This window comes from Scylla paramamosain, chromosome 23 (assembly GCF_035594125.1).
Source record: "Scylla paramamosain isolate STU-SP2022 chromosome 23, ASM3559412v1, whole genome shotgun sequence".
Lineage (NCBI taxonomy): Eukaryota > Metazoa > Arthropoda > Malacostraca > Decapoda > Portunidae > Scylla > Scylla paramamosain.
Window position 1 is genome coordinate 15,763,514 of NC_087173.1, and position 22,301 is coordinate 15,785,814.

Sequence of the window (22,301 nt, forward strand, 5' to 3'; positions counted from 1 at the left end):
GTGAAGCAATGGAGTTTGATAAGAGTAAGAAAAGAATACAATATCATTATGAGATGGATGGTGTGAAGTTAAAGAAGTCAAAAGAGGAAGTGAATTTGGGAGTAATAGTTACTGAATATTTGACTCTGGACAGACACATTGTTAAAATTACTGGAGAGACGATGAATTTGTTAAAAAGAGTAAGAGTGGCATTCTCATATTTGGATGAAGGAATGATAAAAAGTTATTGATTTCCATGATACTACCAAGATTGGAATATGCGGCAGTGGTGTGGTCTCCTCACACAAAGTGGAATATTATAAAATTAAAAAGAGTACAAAGAGCAGTCACTAAGATAGTTCTGGAGTTGAGTAATTTGACCTATGAAGAGAGAATAAGAATTTTTAGAAATTCCTACCCTTAAAAATAGGAGAGAGAGAGAGGAGATTTAATAAACATCTATAAAATGATAAATTATATGGAAAATATGGATAAAGAATGTTTTATAAATTTAGACACACAAATTAAAAGGGGACACAGTAAGAAGTTGAATAAAGTTAACTGTAGAAGAGACATCAAGAAGTATAGTTTCCCTCATAGAAGTGTGAACAAATGGAATGAACTCGGTGAAGACATTGTCAATGCCGTAACTGTCCATGCTTTTAAGACCAAACTGGATAGATAAAGAGATGGAATACTATGAGATTACTCCCCTCCCATAAACCACAACCAGGTAAATACAAGTAGGTAAATAGACACACACAAAACAGTTAGCCATGGTCAAGGTTGGATGTTGGGCTGGTGCTCTAAATTGAAGTCTTATCTAGTGTACATCAGGAAACGAGTGCTTTAAAAAGTCTCATATCCTTGTCTAATGTAGTTAATTGAAAAGGAAGCAGAGAAAAGAGTGTCTGGAAGGAAAGAGAAAATGGAGATGTGTGGAAAAGGGAGGAGGATGGTAGATGAGGATTTGTTTACTTCTATGAAGGAAAGTGCTTCCAAGAAGAGTACAGAAATGGTCAAAGCAGATTTTTCCAGGTTTGGGGGTGGATGTGAGGAAGGTAAGGGGAATTGGTGGAAGAGGGGAGTTGATCAATTGAAACTGCAGATGAACAAAATGTGGGAGATGTTTAAATCAATGAGGAGGAGCACAAAAAGGAAATAAGGATATTGCAAACACAAGTGAAAATTTTGGAACAGGAGGTGGAGGACTGTAAGAGGGGGATAACTAATAGCATGGAAGCAGTGGTTGGACTGATTAAAGAACAGAGTGAGTGGAGGGCAAAGAGGGAGATAAGGAGAAAATGGAGCAGAGTGTAAAGAAGTTGGAGGAAAGAGTGCATGCAATGTGATAAACCAAGGTGAAAAGGTGGAAGATTTTAAGAAAATAATTAAAGAGCAGATGGAGGAGTTCAAAGAGTTCAGGATCTCAAAGAAAGTGGTTAAGGTGATTAAGAACAATGAAGGATTAGTAAGGAGTGCAGCAGACAAGAGGAAGAGTGTGATTCTGTTTGGAGCAAGTGGAAAAATGCTGATCAAGTTAGTGAGACAAAGAACTGAAACAAGCAGTAAATAGAGTTATGCATAAACTTGTTAAAATATTGATATTTTTTATAGCATATAGCCAACATTACAGATTCCAAAAATCAACCTTATAACACATTAGAAATTAAAATTTCTGGAGTATGTATCATCAACACCAGCACTGCAAACACTCCCACTTACAGTAAATATCTTATTTTTATATTGCAGTTTGAAGAGTGGGCAAGAGCATCTGGCTTGACAGATTCTACCATTAAGAAACTGGTGTCTGAGGATTTGAATTCAAGGTGAGATGGGATAATTTTTGTATTTACTGTGTCAAGGGATGCAGGACACTCAGCAAAAGTCAGTAGTCACAAAAACACAGGAAAAAAATTACCAGATTAGCAAGGAATGATGTGATAACACTTGCACTAATAGAGGAAAGCAGGTAACTAGCTACATCTGCCTACATGTATAGTGTTGCTAAGACATCAGAGTTACTGATCAGAGCAAATTAACATCACTCTAAGTCAATACTCCCTCTCTCAGACATGAAACACTTTATGTGAAAAGTTGGTTCACTGCTCGCGGGGTGAACCAACTTTCCACACAGACTGTAGTTATATTTACAGTCAGGTTGCCGCTAACACATAATATTCTAATGTGAATCATGTCTAGTAATGGGGGTCAGTTTGCATCCAAATTATACTCTTAACACAGATTTTAAAGCCTAATGTGGGAATGAGCCAGAAAGAGCCGCAGAGAACTCTAGGATGCAAAGTAGGGTAAACCAAATGTTGTGAATGAGTGCATTGTTGCCACTTCCACCACCTCCACCCACAGTGATGTGAGTTTAGTGAGAAGGGCAGGCAGCAGCTGCCACTGCTATACATAGGAATGTGAGTTTAGTGAAAAGGGCAAGCAACAGCTGTCATTACAGCTGCCACCACCATTACTGCTATACACAGTGATGCGAGCCTAGTGAGGAGAAAGAGCAGCTGCAACTGTTGCTGCTGCTATATGCAGTGATATCAGCAGTATGAGCATTCATCAGCTGTGTGTGTAAACAGTGGTTCAGGATTTTTTTTTTTTTTAATGATTGCCAGTGTACTGTACTGGGTTTTATTCATTATCCTTTGGTGTTCTATGAATTCCTATGTATTTAATACCTATATTCATATCAGTGAAAAAAAAAAAATTAATGTTATGGGTATACTGGAAATATTTTGACTTTTGAGAGGTCTTATCTCACCCAAATCAGGACCAAATTAATTTTCTGCCATTCAATTTATATTGTGTATACAGGGTGTGACAAGTTTCTGCATATACTGAAAGAGGTAAAAGAATGTGTAATTCTAAGTAGAAAATGTTCTATACACATATGCATTTTAAGGCTTTGTTTGCCCTTCAGAGGAGTTGAAAATGTATGGGACTCCGGTGTGCTCTGTGTGTAGCTGTGAGTACGAGGTGACGGACAGACGGTTGTGTTGTTGCAGCCTCAGAGGTGCCATTTGGTCAAATTACAAATGGTTTAATCTTTTTTTTTTTTTGCAAACTGTGAAATATTACAGTATCTTACAAAAAGACAAATGGTATTAAAAAGCATGTAATTTATCGATAAGCATTACATGACAACATTATTGCAGTGATCAAAAGCACTCTTGTAAAATGTTACATGGTATCATCACTCAGCTGTTTTCACGGTCACTTGGACTCACTTCCCCCTCCTCCCTCGCTTCGATGATACCACATAGCATTTCACAGGAGTATCTTTAATCACCACAATAATATTGTCGTGTAATGCTTATCAGTAAATTACATGCTTTTTAATACTGTTTGTCCTGTTATAAGATACTGCAATATTCCACAACCTGCAAAAAATAAGATTAAACCATTCATAATTTGACCAAGTGGCACCTCTGAGGCTGTGACAATGCAACCGTGTGTCCATCATCTTATAGAGCACACCCACGAGTCTCGTACTTTTCCAACTCCTCTGACAGGTAAACAAAGCCTTAAAATGCACATGTGTACAGAATATTTTCTACTTAGAATTACACGTTCTTTCACCTATTTCAGTATTTGCAGAAACTCACATTACACCCTGTATGTTGTTACAACCCTACAAATCCCCTCCTCCATGGGTCACTACTGACACCACCAACAGCTGCCACTACTCTAGTGTCATACGTATTTGCCCCACATTAGGCTACAGGATGTAAATACATATGAGTCCAGACCACTTGTAGGTCATAAAACAGTTAAACTAGGCAACTCACCTGACTGAATCGTATCCCACCTCAGTCTCCTTCAGATATTAGTGCCTGTCTCAATACATCTGCTCCATCTAAGCACTGGGTAATGATTGACTGTGGGAAAGTGTGCCACTCTCTTTTCCACTCTGCTACAAGGGGTGTGGTGTACAAGAGAGGGGGGGATGGGGTGGTGACATACATACACATATGCACCCACATGCTTGTGCGTCGCATTCTCTGCTCCCTGCACTGTCTTACACAAACAAAACACTTTACTTTTGAAAATTCTAATGATCAAACAAAGGAGGTTAGATGAATATTGATTACTTTATTGTCAAGAGTAACTCCTCAACTAAATACTGGGTGAGACTTAGATTGAATGGATAAGGGAAAGTAAAGAAATTTACATGGGAAATAGGAGTGACTGCATGAATAAATAATACATTAGAAGCTTCAGGCTGGGTAGCTATGTGACAGGGACGTGTCTCGTCTAAGTCTTGTCCCCAGCCTGTCTCTCTTCTCTTCTCATCTCTCTCTCTCTCTCTCTCTCTCTCTCTCTCTCTCTCTCTCTCTCTCTCTCTCTCTCTCTCTCTCTCTCTCTCTCTCTCTCTCTCTCTCTCTCTCTCTCTCTCTCTCTCTCTCTCTCTCTCTCTCTCTCTCTCTTTTCTCATTTCTCATTCTTACTACTTTCTTTGTTTTATATCATGTTATCTCGCTGCACACATGCCCCAACAAAAACAAAAATTTTCAGAAGGTATACAAAGCTTACAAAAATTTTAGGAACACACAACAAATTCAAAATCAACACATAACTAATCAGGCACATCATCAAATTCAAACATGGGATGTGTGCTCATCACAGAATATTAAAGATTACTATAGTACTGGCATGAATAATTACTACACAACTAGAAATAATAGGGCTCCCACTTGGCCCTCCAAACTCAGACTGCTGCTGCTTCTCTCTCCTCCTAGTCCTCCTCCCAGACCCATCTCTTGTATGCCAGGACCTGTGGTCTCCTCTGCTACACTGGTGTGCAAGCTTTCTTCTGCAGGGCATCTTAGTCATCTCTTTTCTCCAGCAGCTATGGCTGCTCCAGTGTCTCCTGTGACTTTGGCCACTCTCTTCTATCTCTGTCATCTCTTCAGTCCTCTGCCTTCACTACTTCTCCGCCAACTCTCACCTCTCTTCCTGTCTCTAATACACATCGTACTTCCTCTGTATCTTCTCCTCCACACCACACAAACTTCAGTCATCTTGCAACAATGACATCCCTACCTCTTTGTAACACACAATGAGCCCACCAGGAACTGTAGTCTCCTGGTGCATCATCATCATAGCAGGGCCAGGCAAAATACTTTCTGGCCAAACAAAACTCTCCCTCAGGCCTTTACTGCCCACAGTGTCACTCCCGCTTGCTCACTCATGGCTCTGTGGAGCCTCCGTGTCACACCCATAAAATTGATAAAACAAAAATGCCACTTCCTCAGCAAAAATAAGAGGTACCCTCTGGCTTTTCTAAACAAAACAAAATTCCTCTCAGATTTGATACGACCAAACCCGTGTCTCACTGTCAGGTACAACATTGCAATCACTCTGCGCTTCTCCTGCCAGTCCTTTCATGACACAGGTATCACCACAGTGAGCTGACGGTTGCTCCTCTCCAGGACACAGCACACACATCCCCGCACACACACATGTGGCCATCACAAAACAACAAACTCCTGGCTCCAACATGAGCTCCAATGTGCCCCTGGGCCATCCCCACTGATCCCAGCAACTGCTCCCATGTGCATTCACTCCTCATCAGACCCAAATACCTTGTCGCTTCAAGGAACCCAGCATTCATCATTAAACACTACACTTTTCGAGCCCAGCACCTGACAAGCATCAACAACAACTTGGCCAACAGCAGTCCTCAGCAATACTGAGAGTGCTTCCCAAGCAGCAAGCAACACGAAACTATCACCAGCAGACTTAGCCAGTACTGCCTCTCAATGCAGTGCCATAATGCTTATGTCAATAACATTATCACAACTTGCCTCAGAAGAAGAAATCAGGTGAGCAACATTACAAAAAATCCCCTGGGAGAAACAACACTAGCCATAACACAGAGAAAAGGGGCCACAGACAAGGTTGCCAGCTTGACCTGTGCGGTTATGCCCAACAAATGTGGTCACACCTGACCACTAAACCCACGCCAGACACTTCTGAATCATCCCGACTCCAAAACGACCAAACACCTGGCTGCTATGTGGTTCTAGCATTTGTGCATCCTTAACTGTGGGTGGCACATCAAAATGGAGCTCCAAACTTCTGTCCTCCTCTCTCTCTGCTGGCTATTCACAATATTGTTACTCTCAGCATATGCTGCCCAACCCTCTGCTTTCTCGCCATCCATTCATGCCTTGGTAGGAGTGTGGGTCAGCACACATGAGGGGTAGAACCCTCTTTAACTACACTGACAGCTGTTGCAGCAGCTGCTAGCATGAGTAGCTCACCATGTGAGGAAACACCCACTGCGTCTGGTCCCAGCAGCGAAACAGCCTGCTCCCTTCCCTTCGGTGCACCCCGTGGGAGGAAACTCCTGCCTCCCCAGCAGAGTCAAGAGTTTCTCTCCCCTCAGCTGTGAGCCCTGACACATCAGGCACAACAGACTGGGGCATGGACTGAGTACTGGTGCCCACAACCTCAACATCAGGTGACAACTCTGCCAGAGTGCCACCTCCGAGAAGCTCCACAGAGTGAGGCAAGCCATTAAACAAACAACCCAAATTCATCACTCCAGCCTCACCCTCAGCAATGCTGTCACTAAAGTCAGGTGCTTTCTGTGATGGCTCTGCACTTGTGCAATCAGCCCCAGCACACCAACTCAAAGATGAGTCTGACTCTGGCATGTCAAAACTCTTGCCAGGAGCAGGACAGGCTTCTGGGCACTCTGCCCCAACTGTGGCATCAAGACAAACACTGCAGTCCTTTTGTGATGACCCTGTCTTATTGCAGTCAACCCCTGGAGTCACAGATCCTATGGGCACCTGATGCCAGGATGGTTGCCACACCTTAGGCTGCATTTACACCAAGCAAGTTGAGTTGTGTCAAGTCAAGGCAATTCATTATGCACCTTGAATCACCACCCTGCCACCCTAGTTTAACACTAATTTGTATAGATATTTGAAAAAAAGGTTTACACCAGAAGAGTCAGGTCAAGTCAAGTCATGGTGTGTTGTGTCTCGTCGAGTCACATGTGGGGCTGGACCCATTTTCTACATCGGTCACAGCAAGTCCATTGTGGTGTGATCATCATGGAAGTGGAGTTCCTAATCAACTTAGTTCAAGAGCGCCTTGCTATATATGATCCCAGTGACTGCAGCCACTGGGATCGTGATGTCATAGCTGATCTGTGGAAGGAGGTTGCTGTTAAGCCTAGTGCCTAATTTGAAACATCTGTCGCCAGTTGACAACATGGACATTAAAATTGAAATATATGAAGCCATTTTTTAGGAAGATGTTTAAACCTGCCCCCTCTGTCCAGTATGGCTACTGGACTGATCAGAATCAGTCACATACACCATCATCACCATGTACATCCAATGTAAATGACAATCACTCAGATTATGCTAACCTCTGAGAAACAGCTTAAAATTTAATGATTCCTTACTTATGAATTGTACCATTCACTTACCAGCAGGAATACATGAACTCTCTTCATGTTTCATTTATTTACTATTGCCCTACACAGAAGCCTACTTGCAATAATTATTGGAATGTTCAATAAAACACTTCTTGCCTTAAAAAAAAGGCTATTCTTTCTTCATTTCCAACTGCACACCTGTAGTTAGTGTTGATTTTCTTTATGGAAGATCTAGTCAACTCTACCAGCTTCTTAAAATTTTCATGTGTCATCCTGAAGAAGTTGTAGGATTTTTCTGGATGGTTTACCAGGTCTGGGAATAAATGACAAAAGCCTCCAAAATCTGGCCTCTTGGTATTCAGTTCATGCATTCAGATTAATTTCCTCTTCTCATGTCTGCAACGACAAAGCCACAACAAAGCAGCTACTTCAGCTAGGGAACATGCATCCATTCCCCATGAAATCAGACAGTACTGACTTGACTTGGGTTAATACAGTCAGTGTAAACAGAGATGAGTCAAAATGAATCACATCAAATGATGCTCTTGACTTGATGCAACTTGACTTGCTTGGTGTAAACGCAGCCTTAGGGCAAGTAACAACAGAACTAACAGAGTCAACAAATTCAGCAGCCTCCACATCTGGGTCGGTGCCTGCGAATGGGGACTACACCCAGACTCTTCCACCTGCCAGGTCATTACCCAGAAGGAAATCAACAACAGGCACTGGCGGGTCCTCCGCTAGTGCCATCTGCACTTCTGCAGTCACTAGCAGGCATGACAGCCTAATCTCCACTGTAGCAAAGCTCTCTGTGATGCCAATTCCCTGGCACCACACAGGCTGATTGGAGGTAACCCACCGCCCAGTTACATTTCTGCACAACGACTGCTGTGTGGCTGTGTCTCTCAAAACTGTAACGAGGTACTCAACCCCATCAACCTCAGCTGTGCCCCGACACAAGAAAGGGTGGCACCAGTCTAACTCAGACCTTACAGCGGATGGTGAGGTGCCTACAGACCAGACAGCCTTTCCACCCTCATGATCAAATACAGCTTGGATCTTGTCACTCTCCTGGTCCCAGCCCTGGGACACAATCAAAGCCACCAGCTTCTGGGGTGTCTTGGAAGCTATAGCAGTTATTTATTTGGGAGAATCATACTTAAAATGGCTTGTATTCATGCAATAAGAGCATATGGATTCCATAATATAATGGGGAGTGTTGTGTTGCATGCTCCCAGACTGTCCCTGTCGAGGGCTGGGTGGAGACTTACTTCCTACAGGGCTGACTCACCCAGACTTATTCCCAAAGCCACTACCAAAACGTGGACTCCCAGATAAACTGGCACCAGCCGTGCCACTGAACACATCACTCAGCCTGCCAGATGTACTACCAATCCACTGTGCCACAGACTGGTGCACCAACACATGGTCACCTGTCCACATCACTGCCTCTTTCAAGGTTTTAAACCTTTTCACACACAGCAGTGGTACCAGCTCCCTCTTGGCCATGTTAACAAACTGCTCCATTACTGTGAGTTCCTTTAACTCACGGTAAGAGGTGGCCTGCTTGCTAACAATCCACTTTTCAGCTGTCCTCCAGATAGTGAGCACATTCAAGGTAGGAGTCACTGGTCCTCTTCTTCTCTCTGCAGAACTGTAGTCTGTATGTCTCCAGCCACAGCTCATAAGCTCTCACTATGTCAGCCTTAAACTCTTCATATTCCTCCAAATCCTCTACTGACATCCTATCATAAACTTACAAGGCCTTGCTCTTCTGCATATTAGCCACCAGGCCAACCCACCTCTCTTGTGGCCAATCAAATTCGGAGGCTTTCCTCTCAAATCTCCTAAACCACCCCTTCACCTTTTCATCAAGCTCAGGAATCAACTTCAAACTCCTCACCATCTGGCTGTCCCATCTCCATATCTTTTAAAAGACAACTTAGCTTTGAATCCGTGTATACTTTTTCCATTTACTGTTTTCTTATCCAGACTGCTTCATATATCTATACTTTTATATGGGAAACTATACTTTTTGACATCTCTACAACACTCTTCTTCAGCCTCTCTTCATGTCCTCTAGTATTTCGTGTATCCCAAACCATCAAATCATTCTGGTTCATCTCTACCTTTTCATATGCTTTATAGATTGTAATCAAATCTCCCCTTTCTCTTCTTTTTTTTCCAATGTTGGTAGGTACAACCTTGCCAGTCTCATCATACGACAAGTCTCTGATACATGGTACCGTCTTCGTTGCTGCTATCCAAATTTTCTCCAAATTCCTTATATCCCTTTTTCTTGTAGGGTGACCACACTGTGGCTGCATATTCCAGTCTAGGTCTAATCAGTGATATAACCACTGATTATCTCTTCATCCATATATGCAAAGGGTAGCCTTCGGAGGAGGAGGCAGTATGCACCTGCCAAAACAATAATTACCTCTAGTGAGGTCTAAAGCATTGGATATGGGGGTGCTGTGAACTTATCATTAAAACTAACTGTGACCTCACTGATCGTTTCCCTTTGTGTCTCACAAAACAAGGGGGCAGCCAAAGGCTGCCCTCTAAAGACAGCTCTCTTCCTCCACACAAAACCACAAGCACCTAATAGCACACACACACACACACACACACCCTTCACTGAAAAATTCAAAATTATCATGGTGACTCCTACACCAGCCTCAGAGTTCCCATCTAGGGAGAGGACCACAAATGTCCCCAGGTTGGACTGCTCTTCTGATAATGACTCTAAGTGTCTTGACACCCCCCTCAACTTTTTCTTCATTAACTTCTGCAACATTCACAGTCTAAGATATAATTTCACAACCTGTCCTCTAAAGACAACTCTCCTCCTCCATACAAAACTACAAGCATCTAATAACATATGCATCCTTCACTCAAAAATTCAAAATTATCATAACAACTCCTACACCAACCTTGGAGTCCCCATCTGAGGAGGGGACCACAAATATCCCCGGGTTGGACTGCTCTTCTGATAATGACCCTAAGTGTCTTGACACCCTCCTCAACTTTTTCTTCATTAACTTCTGCAATATTTACGGTCTAAGATATAATTTCCAGTCTGTAGAACACCACCTCTCCTCTTCTAAAGCTCATCTTTTCCTCACTGAAACTCAGGTGTCTGAGGCAACTGACAGTAGCCCCTTTTTCTGTTCCCTCCTACTTTCTCTATCCTCATTTTCTGTCCAAAGCTGGATGTTGCGTTTATGTGCGCAGTGACTTAACCTGCTCACATACCCATGCTCTTGAATCTCCCAAGTTTTCCACCATCTGGCTACAAGTACAGAGTCACTCTCAAACTAAATTTATCTGTGCTGTACACCTCTCACCTAAGTCTTCTGATTATAAGAAATTCTTTGACTACTTACCTTCCAAAGTGGAGCACATTCTGACTCTTCTCTTTTGCAGAGATCTCCATTCTTGGAGACTTCAATGTTCATCACCAGCTTTGGCTTTCCTCTCCCTCCACTGACCATCCTGGTGAACTAGCCTTCAACTTTGCTATCCTCCACGACCTAGAGCAATTGGTGCAACACCCTACTCATATTCCTGACCATCTTGGAGATACGCCCAACATTCTTGACCTTTTCCTGACCTCTAATCCTTCTGCTTATGCTGTCACCCTCTCTTCTCTGTTGGGCTTCTCCAATCACAATCTCATCTGTATCTTGTCCTATTGCTCCAATCCTTCCTCAGGATCCCACTAATCAAATGTGCCTCTGGCATTTTGCTTCTGCTAGTTGGGGTAACCTGAGGAGATATTTTGCTGATTTTCCTTGGAATGATTACTGCTTCTGTGTCAGAGACCCATCTTTGTGCTGAGCACATAACAGAGGTGATAGTGTTTGGCATGGAGGCGTACATTCCTCACTCTTTTTCTCAACCTAAACCTTCCAAACCTTGGTTTAACACAGCTTGTTCTCGTGCTATACATGATAGAGAGGTGGCCCACAAAAGGTACTTAAGCTTTCCATCACCAGAATCTCATGCACTTTATATTTCTGCCCATAACCATGCCAAGTCTATTCTCTAACTAGCCAAAAACTCCTTCATTAATAGAAAGTGTCAAAATCTTTCAAGATCTAACTCCCCTCATGACTTCTAGCATCTAGCCAAAAATATCTCCAATAACTGCTTCTTCTTCTTTCCCTCCTTTATTTCAACCAGATGGTACCACTGCTATCACATCTATCTCTAAAGCTGAACTCTTCGCTCAAACCTTTGCTAAAATTTCTACCTTGGACGATTCAGGGCTTGTTCCTCCCTCTCCTCCACCCTCTGGGTACTTCATGCTACCTATTAGAATTCTTCACAATGATGTTTTCCATGCCCTCGCTGGCCTAAACGCTCGGAAGGTTATGGATCTGATGGTGTCCCTCCTACTGTTCTCTGAAACTATGCCTCCATGCTTGCATCTTGCCTAGTCAAACTCTTTCAACTCTGTCTGTCAACATCTACAGACATCTACCTTTCCTTCTTGCTTGAAGTTTGCCTATATTCAACCCATTCCTAAAAAGGGTGATCGTTCTAATCCTTCAAACTGCCATCCTATTGCTTTGATTTCTTGCCTATCTAAAGTTTTTAATCTATCCTCAACAGGAAGATTCCTATCACTTCACAACCTTCTATCTGATTGCTGGTTTGGGTTACATCAAGGCTGCTCTACTGGTGATCTGCCTTTCCTTACTGAGTCTTGGTCATCCTCTTTTAGAGATTTTGGTGAAACTTTTGCTGTTGCCATGGATATATCAAAAGATTTTGATAGAGTCTGGCACAAAGCTTTGATTTCTAAACTACCTTCCTATGGCTTCTATCCTTCTCTCTGTAACTTCATCTCAAGTTTCCTTTCTGACCGTTCTATTGCTGTTGTGGTAGACGGTTACTGCTCTTCTCTTAAATCTCTTAACAGTGGTGTTCCTCAGTGTTCTGTCCTGTCTCTGTCCCACTCTCTTATTATTATTTATCAATGACCTTCTAAACCAAACTTCTTGTCCTATCCACTCCTATGGTGATGATACCACCCTGCACTTGCCCATATCTTCATAGATGTCCAACCCTTCGGGAAGTAAACATTTCACACAGGGAAGTCACAGAACGCCTGATTTCTGATCTTTCTGAAATTTCTGATTGGGGCAGAGCAAACTTGGTATTGTTCAATGCCTCAAAAACTCAATTCCTCCATCTATCAACTCAACACAACCTTCTAGACAACTATCCCTTCTTCTTCATTGACACTCAACTCTTCTACACTGAACATCCTCGATCTGTCCTGTGCTTATAATCTGAACTAGAAACTTCACATCTCATCTCTAGCTAAAACAGCTTCTATGAAGTTAGGCATTCTGAGACACCTCTGCCAGTTTTTCTCACCCCCCCTCCCAGCTGCTAACTCTGTACAAGGGCCTTATCGTCCATGTATGGAGTATGTTTCCTATGTCTTGGGGTTTCCACTTATACCATCCTTCTAGACAGGATGGAATCAAAAGCTTCAGCCTCTCTCTCATCGCTGCAATGTTGCATCTCTAGCTGTCTTTTTTTTGCTATTTTCATGCTAACTGTTCTTCTGATCTTGCTAACTGCATGTCTCCCCTCCTCCTGCGGCCTCACTGCACAAGACTTTCTTCTTACTCTCACCCCTATTCTGTCCACCTCTCTAATGCAAGAGTTAACCAGTATTCTCAATCATTCATCCCTTTTTCTGGTAAACTGGAACTCCATACCAGTTTCTGCATTTTCACCTTCCTATGACTTGAATTCCTTCAAGAGGGAGGTTTCAAGACACATATCCTTCAATTTTTTATTACTGCTTTGGACCCTTTTCTGGGACTGGCATCTCAGTGGGCTTTTTTTTTTTTATTGGATTTTTGTTGCCCTTGGCCAGTGTCCCTTCTTCATAAAAAAAAAAAAAAGCCTAACTCTTATCAACAAATTATAGATTTCTCCTGCAATTTTGATAATGTGTCTCTCCAGTGTCAAGTTTCCATTCAATGTAACACCTAGATCCTTTTTTCCTTCTGGTCTACTCAACCTCTCACCATTTAACACAATTTCCTTTTATTCTCTTCTCACTCTTTTCAAATTCCATTACTTTACATTTCTGTAGATTAAATTCCATTTCCTATCAATGACTGAACTCAGATATCTTGTCCAGATCCCCTTGCAACACTTCACAGTCTTCCTCACTCTACTTTTTTCACCAACTTTGCATCATCTGCAAAAATGCTCATGTAGCTATCTATACCCTCTGTCATATCATTTATATAGATTACAAAACATGATTGGTGCCAGCATTGAGCCTTGGGGTACTCCACTTTTGATTTTCCTCTATGATGACTCCAAATCTTTTACCACTGTTCTCATCTCTCAATCAAAAAAATTTTCTATCCATCTCAGCAGGGCACCCCTCAGACCACCATCATGCTCCAACTTCCACAGCAATCTCTTGTGCAGCACTTTATCAAAGGCATTCTTCAGGTCTAACATTTTTCTCTTGTATTATATGCACTTCTCTTGAATAAAAACTCAGCAAGTTTGTGACACATGACTTCCCTTTTCTAAATCAAAATTGTTGTATTGCCATCACTTCATTTTCTTCAAGGTACTTATCCTTCACTAATCTTTCACACATCTTGCATACCACACTTGTTAAAGAGACTGGTCTGTAATTCAATATCTTTTTGTTACCACCTTCATACATTGAAACTATGTTTCCTCTCTTCTGTTCAAGTGGGACTCTACTTTCATTTAAGAAGCTGTTAATAATCACTCATGTCAACTGCTGATTACATTCTTTCAATATCCATCCCAACACTCCATCAGGTTTGAGGGCTTTTTAACATCTAGACCCTCCAACTGTTTCTTTCTTCTTCAGTCACTTGGATTTCTCCTAGACCCATTTCTTCATGCCACAAATGTCTTCTCTTTCATGAACACTGATTGAAAACTCTTAATCATTATTTCTGTCATTTCAGCCAGATCCTTACACATTTAACCATTTACTTTCAACCTATTTATTCCTTCTCTAGTTTTAATTTTCTTATTCACATATCTGAAGAATAGTTTTGGTTCCTTCTTACATTTGTCTATAACATCCGTCTCATAACTTATCCTTTCTTTTCTAATAACCCTTACATACTCATTTCTTGCAGCTGTGTAGTTTTGTCACAGCTCCTGTGTACTTTTTCTCCTCCATCTATTCCATCCCATCTCCATATCCTCCCTTGCTAGTTTGTATCTTCTGTTATACCAGTCTGTTATATCTTCTTTTTGTATTTGCTTTAGGCACACATCTCACTCCCTCCTCATATATATTAATGAATGCTTCTTTTGCATGCTTTCTGTTCTAATAGAAGTGTTCCAGTCCATCTCACCAAAGTATTTCCTCATTTGTTCAAAGTTAATCTTGTCATAGTTAAATCTTTCATTCCTATAATCTTCCCATCTACTTTCCTTTTCCTTTTCTTTGATTTGAAACTTTATAATCACATGGTCACTTTCCCTATTGGACAATCATAGTTCATGTCTTCCCAGTATCTGCTTCTCTTGATAATACCAAATCAAATCTTGATGGCTCCTCTCCTCCTCTATGAGTTTATCTAGTATTTTCCTTGACCCAGTGTGTCATAATTTTCATTGCCAATTTCAGAACATTATCTCCCCATGAATCTTCTCTTGCATTCCACTCCTCCCAGTATATCTTTTGACAATTAAAACCTCCTGTTACAATAATTCTATTGTTTTCTGTCTCACTCTACAACTGAGTATGCTCTTGTCTGTTTTTGATGGAACATACACCACTGTAAAATATAATTTTCCTCATCTTCTTTTTATTAGTTTTAAATCTAAGCCTTCCACCAAGCCTTCTGCCTTTTCCACACTTTACACTTGGTATTCTTTTTTACAAACATCATCACTCCTCCTCCATCTTTTCCACATCACTTTCTTGCCCACGTTATAATTTCTCATTCCTAAACTTGGTGTCTCCAAGTGTCATAGCTTAGTTTCTACCATTGCCATGATGGCCAGTTTATTTATTTATTTTTTTAATATTTATTGACTTCATCAATCACTGAAATTGAGCCATCAGCACTAGTGTATGTCACCATCCATGTCCCTCCCTCTCTTATTACTGAGTTTTCATAAGAACATAAGAAATAAGGGAAACATATATATATATATATATATATATATATATATATATATATATATATATATATATATATATATATATATATATATATATATCATATTTTCCAGTCGCTCTTTATAAGTCTTTTCCTTCAATTCTGGCATCATCTTCATTGCTGTCCTCTACATTCTTTCCAGCTTCCTTATATTCTTCTTCCTGTGTGGAGACCATATAACTGCAGTGTACTCCAACTTGAGGCATATCATGGTTGTAATTATTTTTTTCATCACATCCATTCCATGTAGGTAAAAGCCATTTTAATGTTACTTAACATCCTATATGTGGAGCCAAATATCCTACTTATACATTTCTCTGGTGACAGTGTCCTGAATAATCACCCCAAATCCTTTTCTTTACTACTTTTTATTATCATATCTTCCCCCATTTTATAGTTCCTTGTAGGTCTTGTTCATTTCTTACTTCTATCACATGACTTTTCTTAGGATTAAATTCGTTTCCAATTTAGGCTCCAAGCATAAATTTTATCTAAATCTGTCTGTAGCTCCTTACAATCCTCCTGGCTCTTTATAACTCTTAGCAACTTTGCATCATCAGCTAACATATTAATGTAGCTATTTAATCCTTTTTGCATATTATATATGTAAATCTGAAACATAATTGGTGTTAACACAGATCTTTATGGTACTCCACTTGTTACCTCACTCCAGCTTGAAGTATTATCTCGGATTATTGTCCTCATTTGTCTGTCCTTCATATACTCTTGCATCCACCTTAATATTTTGCCTTTTAATCCTCCCACATTTTCCAGTTTCCACAGTAGGTTCATGTGTGGAACTCTGTCAAATTCTCTTTTTATATCCATATATATATATATATATATATATATATATATATATATATATATATATATATATATATATATATATATATATATATATATATATATATATACAGCATACATCCATCTGTCCCTCTTGCACCTCATCTATCACTTTAGTATAAAAGCTCAGCAGATTTGTAACATGATCTTTTTTGCCTAAATCTAAAATGTTTATCTGTAATTATCTCATTTTCTTCCAAATACTGCATCATTTGTTTTTATTACAATTCGCTAGTTAATGATATTGGCCTGTAGTTTAGTGGTTCCATTTTATCACCTCCTTCATAGATAGATATTATATTGGCTCTTTTCTTTTTTTTAGGCACACTTCCTTCTTTCAACAAACTATATACCACATTCCAGGTTGGATCCACCAGTTGGTTTCTACATTCTTTCAATACCTACCCTGACACACCATCAGATCCCATTGCTTTTCTAGCATCAGTTACTCAACATCTTGTGGATTTCATATTTTTCCACCTTAATTTCATGTAACCCTTTATTTGACACTCTACTTGTATGTGCTACAAAATTTGTTTCCTTTTTAAATATGGATTTAAAACTCATTCATAATTTTGCTCATCTACTCGTCATCTTAATGTGTCCTTCCACCTCTTTTTAACTTAACAGTACTATCTCAATTTTCATTACCATTTATGTATCAATGGAAAAGCTTAAGTTTCTCTTTACATTTATTCACTATATCATTTTCAAACTTCCTTTCTTCTTCTCTTCTTATCCTAAGATATTCATTTCTTGCTTCTTTGTGTTCTTCTCTATTCCCTTCATTCCTTTGCTTTTTCTTTTCTTCCATGCTTTGCCCTTATCCTTTTTGGCTTTCATGCATCTGGCATTATATCAACTATGCCTGCTCATTTTTGCTTTGTACATTGCTGCAAATTTAAACACTCCTTCATTGTACTTATCTAAGAGTGCTTCATATTTTGTCTGTACATCTTCATCTCGCAACAAGTCATCCCACTTTATACTTCCATAACATTTTTTTTTGGTTCCTCATAATTTGTCTTTGCATAGCTTATTCCACCATTTCTGTATTCTTTTTTTTCCAAATCCTTTGCTTTTATCCCTTTTAATTTAACCTGTATTACAACATGATCACTTTTCCTAGTGGGGGCAGATACTTCCTATTTGGCCTGGATTCTACCTTCTTACTAAACACTAGGTCAAGCATTGAAGACTGCTCTCCTTTTATCTTGTATCTTCATCTACCCACTCCTCTAAAATACTCACCATTGCTAATTGCATTATCTTTTCACTCCACAATTCTGCACCCTCCCCTAGTTCCAACTCCTCCCAATTTACATTCTTGCAGTTAAAGTCACCCATGAGCAACACCTTATTCATTTTTCTGATCATATTTTCCAAGCATATCCATACCTTGCATCTTCTTATGCTCATTTGTCTTCCATGCATTTGTCTTGGGTGGTATATGTGACAATAATCCTTCTCTTTTTCTTTTTGCCGTCTTTAACTACACTGGCCAAAAACTTTTGCCATCCCATCTCTGTATTCCACTTCTTTAACAAAGATATCCTCCTTCACCAATATTAATACTCCTCCTTCACCTTTATCTTTTCTGTCTCTCCTCTAAAAATGTTGTATCTTCCCTCTTCAAATTTTTATTTGTATTTCCTCTTTTAATTTGGTCTCTATTAAACATACAATATCCAGCTTGGTATCTCTTAGAATATCCCTTATTTCTAATATACTTAACACAGGCCTATCTATATTTATGTACATAACTTTCAATATATATTACATTCCTTCTCAGTCATACTATATTCCCTTTCTATTATTTCTCCTGTTTCCTGGCATTCTTCAACCATCATTTTCTTATCTTTAAACCCACAATTTTCTATACACACTTTTTTCTTGATCCTGTGTAATATGATCCTGTGTAATATATATTTGTTTATTTATTTATTTATTTATTTATTTATTTATTTATTATTATTTATTTTTTAAGGGTGGCCCTCAAGTTACTGAATGGAAATGATATCTTTGAACTAGGCCTGACTATTGGTCAACGGAAAATATTGATGGCAATTGTGGAGGAACTGCAAGGTAATTATTTGATAACACTAGTTAAATTATAGTTTAAATTTATGTACAAAGACAAAAGTCATGTTAAGAAATTTGGTTAAAACATCTAGTAAATCCTTACCTTTCTGGCTGCCCTATATCATACAAACAGTTAATAGCCTTGCCATAGAAGCCTTAATGCTCAATATACCTCATAATAGTTTGTATCCTCTTTTTGATGCACACACGAGATACAGTACATTTCGTGAATTGTAAGACCTTGCCAAATGGTACCCAGCACTAGGGATGTCTAAATCATAAGATATGAACTGGAGAAATTATTTCACAAGTAATGTAATCCTTTATTATAACAAGAGACAAATATTCCTTTGGTTTGCTTTAGTCTTTATTTCATCAGTGGCAGATATGAAGTTTTGAACCCTTATCTAAACAGTAACTTAAGAGATTCATACTCATAACCACTAGCATTAAATGTGTTCAGTTTTTTATGTTTCATGAGCTACATTTCATATTCAGACAAAACCATAACATGGCTTTTGTTTTTTACTTTTGTTACCTAACTGTGATGACTGGCCTTTGCTTTTATCTAATACCCAATGTCAGCGCAGCACAGCAACAGTGCACAGCTATAACAGAATGTCCCATGTATTGAATTAGTAACACTACAAAGTACAACACAAATGGTTAAGTAGTAACAAATTAATTCCTGCTGAGTGGAGACATGTCCTCCTAAGATCTAACAAAGAACACCGAACCCCAACCTGAAAACCAGCCCTAGCAGGGAACTTCAGCATTATGTGCCAAGAGAAGGAATATAGCTGTGACACATCAAGGGGGAATGCCCAGAGCAAAGAGAACCATCAAACCCCATACGACAGGTGGGCTGAACCACTTTTCAGCTGCCAGCTTTCACCTGAACAGCACTAATAGTGAACATTCATATAATAGTATTGTTATTACAATACACTGATAGATAATAATGATAACAATAAATAATAATGTAATAGACATTCCTGTATCCAGAGCACTGCTATCCAGAGCATGCTCCCAGGTTTTACTGGGGGGTTGAAATTCAAATCACCCAGGTGGGTGGTTGGCTTCCAGCAGTTCAGACCGCCTGCACACTTGATTCTGCCATTCAATCTTGCATTTTTAACATTATTGGATAAGTCCTAGCATTATGTATTAACCATTTGTATAAATTACTCTTTGATATACATTTCTTGTGTTGTGATACATTGTTTTCTACTCATGTAGCTGTATTTTGGATTATTTCTCAATTCTAAAGGGCCAGAGAAACAAACTTCTCTGTATCTGGAAACTTCTACTTGACAGGCCCTCAGCTGAATTAATCCAGATACATGAGTGTCTACTGTAATAATAATAATTAATAATACTGTAATAATGCATAATACAATAATAATAATAATGATAATGATAATTTGGATATAATAATAAACAGAGAAGAGGGTAAGAAATTTAAACAATTCCTAAAATAGAGTAGCAGCACTGCCAGCTTTACAATCTGCTCACATGATACCTTCACATGACACTGTACAACAGATAATTTTTTATGTGGCATTGCAAAGAGATGTTAATGAATCATATATTTGAATTCCAAAGGCGTAGTTTTTATCATATTTTGTATTACAGAACCTGAAACAAGGAAAGATACCCAGAAAGCACCATCTGATGGCAAGAAACAGCAGTCATCTGATAATGTAAGGAAGGCTCCTGTCAGTATTTTGCCTTGTGATATGGAATCATTGTGTCCCATCAGTACTGTATGCATGTTATATATATATATATATATATATATATATATATATATATATATATATATATATATATATATATATATATATATATATATATATATATATATATATATATATATATATATATATATATATATATATATATATGCAGTGGAACCTCGATTACCGAACGTTTGGTTTACAAACAAAAAATTTAAATTGTAATTGCTTCAGTTGCCATAACATAATTCGGTTTTCGACCAAAGTTACTTGATTTCAGATACTACAAGACATAGCAAAAGCAGCCATTTATTACTAATTATAGTTTCTATAAAAATTTATTTTGTTTTTATATAATTGGAGGAGAGACACAGAGTAAGACAGTAATTCAATCTTTGAAATAAGTTAAATGTGATCCCATTGAAGAAGTTGAATAACCTTGATGTAAATAAACAATGATCAGTGCTCAGGAGTAATCCCAAGCCTCCTGTGGCTCCCTCTATGTCCCACAATGCCATCACAACTGCACAACTGCATTTTCCCAGTAGCTTTTCCCAGCAGCATGATGTCTAAGTGTTTTGATCACCTTAATTTTGGCAGTAAATGGGTTGCTCCTCTCTGTGTCACTCTGAAAGGTTTCCCTCACTAGATCAGTGACAAAGAGCTTCATGGTCTGAATAATATCTTTTGATTAGTTCTGTGTCAATAAGTTCATTCAGTACATCCTTTCTAGATAGAAAAGAAATTCTATGCTGGAGATGTTGTGGAGTGGCCATCTTAGCAGTGGGAGTGTCAGTCATTACTCAGACACCTGTCCACCATTACATGGAGGACAGGTGTCTGAGAACGGATTAATCTGTTTTACATTGATTCCTATGGTGAAAATAGTTTCGTTTTTTTTTACATTTCAGATTTCAAACAGCATTTGGGAATGAATTAAATTTGAAAACCAAGGTTCCAATATATATATATATATATATATATATATATATATATATATATATATATATATATATATATATATATATATATATATATATATATATATGTGTGTGTGTGTGTGTGTGTGTGTGTGTGTGTGTGTGTGTGTGTGTGTGCGCGCGCGCGTGCGCGTGTATATAGTGGTACCTTGGGTTGCAAGTGCCCCTGCTTGCAAATAATTATAATTAAAAGATATTTTTATAAATGTTCCAGGTTGTGAGTGAATACTGGAGTTACAAGAGATGTGTACATGCACTTATTGTCCTTTTTGTCACTTATGAGCTAGTCTCACATCATGAGTAAAAACTCATAAAAGTTGCTCAACACACAAGCATTCGGCCATGACCTGACCTTCAACCAGAACACTGGTTCTGATTGAAGGTCAGGTTTAGCCTTTGCTGTGACATCTCTTTTTGTGGTCTGATCCTGCTCTCTTGTTTCTTTTAAATACTGACCACTTATTTGAACAGGCATGGGACTAGAGCCAGCTTTATTCTCCATCAGACAGCATGTGGTAAAGAAAGAGATGCCTAGCCACACTGCTCTCACTTGCTCCTAGTGTTATTTGATCTCCTACAGGAGAGCTCTCTTTGCTCTCCTATGGGAAACAGTCACCTAGTCACAGCCTTATCCACTTGTGCTCCTTTGTGTTCTTTGTGTTTTTATGTAAAGTTTACTTTATTTATGTAAACCATGATGTTGCCAGTAAAACAAGGACATTATTACTATAGAAACTAAGAAGACCATAGGAAAACATGATCATGAATAAATTAATAGGATTTCTATTATTTTCTATTGATTTTTTATTGTTCTATTTTTTGCTGAGTAGCTTTCTGGAATTAATTAGACTTGCAACATGAGATACCACTATGTATATATATATATATATATATATATATATATATATATATATATATATATATATATATATATATATATATATATATATATATATATGCCAGAGTTTCTTTCTTCATTTATTACTTCCACAATGTTTCACCTTCTCAGAGACATCTTCATGCTAAAAGACATTAATAAAATTAATAAACTAATCCAAAA

General features: G+C 38.9%; 1 protein-coding gene across 1 annotated transcript in view; it reads left to right on the plus strand.

Annotated features, from left to right (window-relative positions):
* Positions 1-22,301, plus strand: part of LOC135112272 (uncharacterized) — a 75,320-nt gene that overhangs the window by 23,431 nt on the left and 29,588 nt on the right. The window contains exons 4-6 of the mRNA XM_064026562.1: positions 1,732-1,808; positions 18,428-18,525; positions 20,158-20,225. Of these exons, the coding sequence (XP_063882632.1) occupies positions 1,732-1,808; positions 18,428-18,525; positions 20,158-20,225 (243 nt within the window). The remainder of the gene's footprint in view (positions 1-1,731; positions 1,809-18,427; positions 18,526-20,157; positions 20,226-22,301) is intronic.